Raw genomic sequence first — 6,001 nt, 5'->3', positions numbered from 1 at the left:
CCCGCCACATTCAATTCAAAATCAAAATCGGTTGTGCCCGTGCCGAGAAAACCCGTTCGGGCCCAACCGGGTCAAATGAAGCAGTTGCCGTCGCCCCACGTACCCGTGCCCGGTAACGGGGTATCGGGTGAGCTTGAGACGATGCTGTATGACTACCAAAAGTCCAAAGGGAGCAGCAAACTGGTTCGGGCCACATCAGGGAACGTGATGCTGTACGGGAATTTGGGGAATATTCGGTCGAAACAGAGCTCCGGTAATGATCCGAAACCCGGTTATCGACCGAATGCTAATCGGGTAACGGGTAGTCTAGTACCCAGTAACCAAACGGATACGGATACGGGTACGGTTGTGCTTTGTCGAGCATTGTCGAAGAGAACGGATTCGGAGGAGCTGAAGGATTTAGGGAATAGGGAGTTTGGAGAGGGAAGGTTTGCGGAGGCGTTGGCTTACTATGATCAGGCGATTTCGATGGATCCGGGTAAGGCTTCTTATCGGAGCAATAAGGCCGCGGCTTTAATGGGTTTGGGTCGGATATTTGAAGCTGTTTGCGAGTGTAAGGAAGCGGTTCGGATCGATCCGGGTTACTGTCGGGCTCATAACCGGTTGGCTGGCCTTTATTTCAGGTAGTTTGCTTTGTCTCAGTGTTTGAGCCGATTTGGGTGGTACTTGCTCTTAATTTGAAAGTGTAAAAAAAAAAAAAAAATTGGGAAAATTTAAGGAAATTTAGTTAATGAAGAACTTTCAAGCGCAGGTATTTAATGTGATAAAATTTGAAATTTGTTTAGACTGGGAGAAGCTGGCAAATCAATTCATCACTACAGGCAATCACAAAGGGAAGCTGATCCTAGTGACATCTCAAAGGCTCAAACACTACAAAGATACATTGCAAAATGCAGCGAAGCAAGAAGAACAAGAGATTGGCAGACGATGCTTAAAGAATCCCAATCTGCAATTTCCTTCGGGGCCGATTTTGCTCTTCAGGTACTCTCCACTGCATTCTTGATTAGATTGTTCAAGAACATAGTTTTATATATTATATGTACTTGTTATCACGTGTTGATAAGGGGCTGTTTGGTTGGCTTTTTTTGTTTGGGTTTCCCTACCAAAACTGACAAAAGCTGTCAGTTTTGGCAACTTTACTTGCAAAAACGTCCATTTTGGGGCGTTTTTGCAAGTAAAGCTACCAAAACTGACAGTTTTTGTCAGTTTTGGCAAGGAAACAAGGGCAAAAAATACCAACCAAACAGCCCTGTGAGCGAGCGTTATCCCACCATGTAAAGGATTAAAAAGAGCGGTACTCTTAATTAGGAGGGTTAGTTGCACGTAGACTTTCTGCAATTTCACGTTGTGCCAGTCATTGCCCCTTAATATTGGTACTGACAGACATACCCCTGACGCTGGAACGATGCTAGAGATTTGTGGCAAAAAAGACCCTCATCTCCACTATCGCACGCCATACAATTAAACCTGAATAAAAACTTAGGATAGGTACCGCACATGTAAAAGACTTCAGATTTATCAGATTGTCAACCTCTGTTTAATGGTAAGTTTTGAGAAATATCCGATCAGTCCCTAATAAGTAGTATTAGAGGCAAAGATTATGGTCCAAGAAAAAGTAAAATGCAGCACAATGTTCAAAGTTTAAGTGGCCATATTCTAACTTATGATTGTCGATTTGATCAAATCAAAATGATCTGATCATGTGAAACATTATAGCAAATCTACCATCTTTTTTCAGCGAAGAAACTAGCATATACTAAATAGAGAGTTGAGTGAATTTTGCGAGCATGTTGAGAAACTTGAATGCTCATAAGGATTCATAATTGTTCAATTTCAATCTTACACGATCGTTCTTTTACGCTACAAAAGGCATTTTCATGGAAAGCAGAGGCGCTGATGAGACTCCAAAAGCATGATGAGGCCGATGCAGTACTAAATGGTGCGCCTAAATTAGATGTCAATGCATCTACAAAGATTTTTGGGGCTCCTGTAAACGGATACATGCTCATGATTCGAGCTCAAGTAGACATGGCTGCAGGAAGGTCAGTCCTAAATCTGAACTTGTTTCAATTCAAGAGAGTCCAATTTGAAAAAAAAAAAAATTCTTTTTTTTTTTTGCCTTAGATGACAAGATTTTCAATTGTTGATTTGCACAAAAATAGTAAACATTACAACAAATTAGAAAATTTTCTCTTTAAATGTGTAGTTGGCGTGATTTGAGTTTGGATTACTTTGATATCTCATCTTAGAGTCTTTTCTGTTATACCAAAATTTCCATGTTATCATAACAATTGAGAGTTATAATTTTATACTCTAATTAAGCAACCATTTTATCAAATTACGACCGTCATAGGTTCGACGAGGCAGTTTCAGCAGCTCAAAGGGCAATGCAACTTGACAGAAATAACCAGGAGATAACGGCAGTTCTGAGGAGAACAAAAGCAGTAGCATTTGCTCGGTCTAAAGGCAACGAATTCTTCAAGGTCTCAAATTTCAATGAGGCTTGCTTAGCCTATGGAGAAGGATTAGGTCACGACCCCCAAAACGCCATTCTTCTCTGCAACCGGGCAGCATCTCAAGCTAAGCTCGCACAGTGGGAGAGGGCAGCAGAAGATTGCAATGCTGCTCTTAAGCTCCGGCCGTCTTATGCAAAAGCTCGGTTGAGGAGAGCTCATTGCAATGCCAAGGTAATGGACTTTTAACTATTTTGCGGTATAGGGGGTACTTATCTAGCCACATTTATCTCCTTAATTATTTCATTAGCATTTACAAGTCTATAGAATATTGTTAATCGTTCCATGTTAGATTGAGATGTCATGATCTGGATCGTATGATGTAAAATTAGGTCTCTTCCCTCAATTAAATTGGAATCTAAAAAAAAAATCACCCATTAACTTGAGACTAAGAAAATAATTCATCGTCGTATGATTCATAGATGACATCTCAATCTAGTGGGGAAATAATGTTGTGGAGGAGTTCAAACGTAAGGGCTCATAAATGATAATTAACCGTTCCATAGTACCAAAGGTGTACACGCAACTAATGTTGTTTTTAAACCGTAGTTTTTTTTTTTGAGAGAGAAAGGATGGAATACCACTAAGGTATTCCAGCCAGCTAAATTAAGATAACTGGTTGTTACAAAAAAAGAACATACTCCCAACCATAGAGCATGAACTACTGTTTAAACCAAAAACTTACAAAGCCAATCCACACCCCCATGTCCAAAGTACCAGACATAATCTCCCAAAAAGAGAACAAAAGCCCGACATAGCAAGCAAATACACTGCATACAACCCCATGCTATACACAACAGCAGAAAACAAAAGACTTATCTTTCCATCCACCAAACCGCAACAAACAATCTGTGAAAGCTTCATTCCAACTGGATCACTTGGAGCTCAGCCATCCTTTTTCCATATTAATCCAGAGGGTTATAGCTTTATTTTGTAACTTAATTGCTTTGTTCGGTATTTGGCGTGTATGTATGATAAAATCCATCCTTTTTCCACGTATTTTGTGATCAAGATGGGAAGATGGGCACCAGCAGTTCAAGATTATGAGACGCTGATCAAAGAACTACCAGGAGATGAGGAGGTGAGCAAGGCATTAGCAGAGGCCAAGTCAATGCTGCAGAAAAAAAGATGGGATCTTGTAAAGAGCACAACTCTCTCTTGATACGCCGTTGTATGTTGGTATGTGAATATTATTGCTCCTTAATTATGAGGCTTATTCGTATTTCTTTGTTCGATGAATTAAAAAAATAGATAATCATTATATTTGTTAATTACATTTTTATGTGCAACAGTCGCGATTTAATTCAGGAAAATGTAGAAGGCGGGAATATATGCTTTTATTAGATGAAATTTATGCTACTGTTATAAAAAAAAATCAAGTGAGAACGTACGATTGAAAAGTTGGATCATGTCCTCATTTCCATATTAATCCAGAGGGTAAAATTATAATTTTACAAAGAGTAGTTATTTATTTCTTTTCTTTTTCAATAAAATCTCTTTTATCCTCCAATAAATTTTGAATAGACTGTATATCCTCTCATATATCTCTGCATATGCATTTATATATTGATATGTTTTTCTTCTGACATGATTTGATACGACTTCTTTTATTTTTATTTCTCATGACAGTGCCGCTTGATTTTTTTTCGCACATTGAGAGTTGATCTCTGAGAAATTGATGCTTTCGATGAAGCAACTCGGAGCTAAAAATTCCGTGAGATCTTACAAAGATTGTAAGTATCTGTCTGGTTCAAGTTTTGAAGGGATGCGACGGTTTGTACCAAACTTATACGTGGAAGCAACGCCTACGGAATGTATAGCAAAAAATGGTGATTTTTTTTTTTTTTTTGCTAGCAAGGGAAACCTGGTCACCCAGCTCAATTTTACTCCCTTTGGGAGTGCCGCCAGCGGTCCTTGATCGATTCCCCGTGATCCCCAATTTCTTGTAAGGAGCTACCCTTGTTACCAGGGGCTCATCCCCACAGTGTGGGCGAATAGGAAGTGGACCACAAGGACGCGACCTGGTGAGCATATAACGGACTGAGCCTGAGTGACCAGTAAAACCCCGGGATCCTATCCCCACCCTTAAACCCACAGGAGCCAGGTGATTTTTTATGAAGCCAACTTAATCCAAAGATACTTTCAACTTAAATATTTCAAATGTCGCAACACAATTATCCACAGCCACTGTTCATATAATCTAGTATTAGTCCACAGGGAGCATGTACATCTATTTCCTAGGATTTAGATGGTAAATAACGTAAGATACGAGGAATGGGGATCTTTGTGCTCTCTCCAAAACATCTCTCGGTATTTTTATTAACCCTTCTATATTCATTAGAAATTTAGAATCAGTTGAAGCATCAAATTGAATAAAATAATAATGCACAAACTGATTCAAATAACCAAATAAATATTCGAAAGGGTGAATTACACCAAATCCCAAAAAACTTCCAGTGTTTTGCAATAAATCCCCATACTTTCGAAATATCACTATACTCCCAATAATTTTTTGTAGAAAATCCTTAATATCTTTTGGATAAATTATACTGAACCCTCAATATCTTTTGAATAAATTACACTAAATCTCCAATAATTTTTAAAATGTCTTTTTATGTTGTTGTTTTTCGTTATAATTTATGTGGAAACTTTTTTTTTTTTTGCAATGTAAAAAGTTATTGGGGATTTTATAATTTTGAAAGTTAGTGGGGTTGACTGCAAATTGTTGGAAGTTCTTGGGGATTTATTGTAATCTACCCTATTCGAAAACACTAGTTGTAGTAAATTTATGCTAAAAAGCAGAGTTCAAATAGTTCAAAGAATTAAACTATGAAAATATTAATTTCTCTAAAGACGAGGGCTCTTGTCAAATTTTAAAATTTAAATGAAAACATCAAAATTCTTTATTTCTTTACATCAAAAATGCATATAAATGAAACTATATAAAAATCTTTGTGATCAGTTAAGTGACCAAAATCAATATACAAGAATATTTTGAATTGGTTAAGTGAGGAAAAACCAACATAAAGAACTAAATAAATATTCAAAAGGGTAAATTACACTAAACCTAAAAGAACTTTCACTCTTTTGCAATAAATCCCAACGCTTTCAAAATCACACTAAACCCCCAATAAATTGGATAGTTTCTTTCTCATCATTTTCTTGACACAAGTATATATTCAGCTAGTAACAAGGTATGTTGTTCTGCAGTAATATCTTAACAAACTATTCTATTTTCCGATCCAAATCTTAACAAACATTTCTATTTTGTAAGCCAAAACACCTCACTATTAGAACATTCTTCGTGCAGAACATTATTCATCCAATATCTCTTGTTTGATTGATAACAAACTCTTATTTGCTAATGATATGTTTGTAAGATGACATATTTTAAGTATAAACATGTACGAAGAAATTGCGGTTCAAAATGATGCAAAAATGAACACGAATGTTGATTTCAGCCTTTGAACCATCGATGGTCAAGAGGC

The 6,001-nt window shown here is 37.3% G+C and overlaps 1 protein-coding gene across 1 annotated transcript; it reads left to right on the top strand.

The window, feature by feature from the left end:
* On the top strand, nucleotides 7-4,250 carry LOC109832701 (inactive TPR repeat-containing thioredoxin TTL3-like). The gene is made up of 6 exons (XM_020400102.1): nucleotides 7-623; nucleotides 786-981; nucleotides 1,870-2,042; nucleotides 2,354-2,687; nucleotides 3,526-3,692; nucleotides 4,143-4,250. Exons 1-5 carry the CDS (start codon nucleotides 76-78, stop codon nucleotides 3,673-3,675), a joined length of 1,401 nt encoding a protein of 466 aa, XP_020255691.1. The 5' UTR covers nucleotides 7-75; the 3' UTR covers nucleotides 3,676-3,692; nucleotides 4,143-4,250.

Source organism: Asparagus officinalis, chromosome 3 (genome assembly GCF_001876935.1).
Source record: "Asparagus officinalis chromosome 3, Aspof.V1, whole genome shotgun sequence".
NCBI lineage: Eukaryota > Viridiplantae > Streptophyta > Magnoliopsida > Asparagales > Asparagaceae > Asparagus > Asparagus officinalis.
This window is presented reverse-complemented; position numbering and strand designations above follow the sequence as displayed.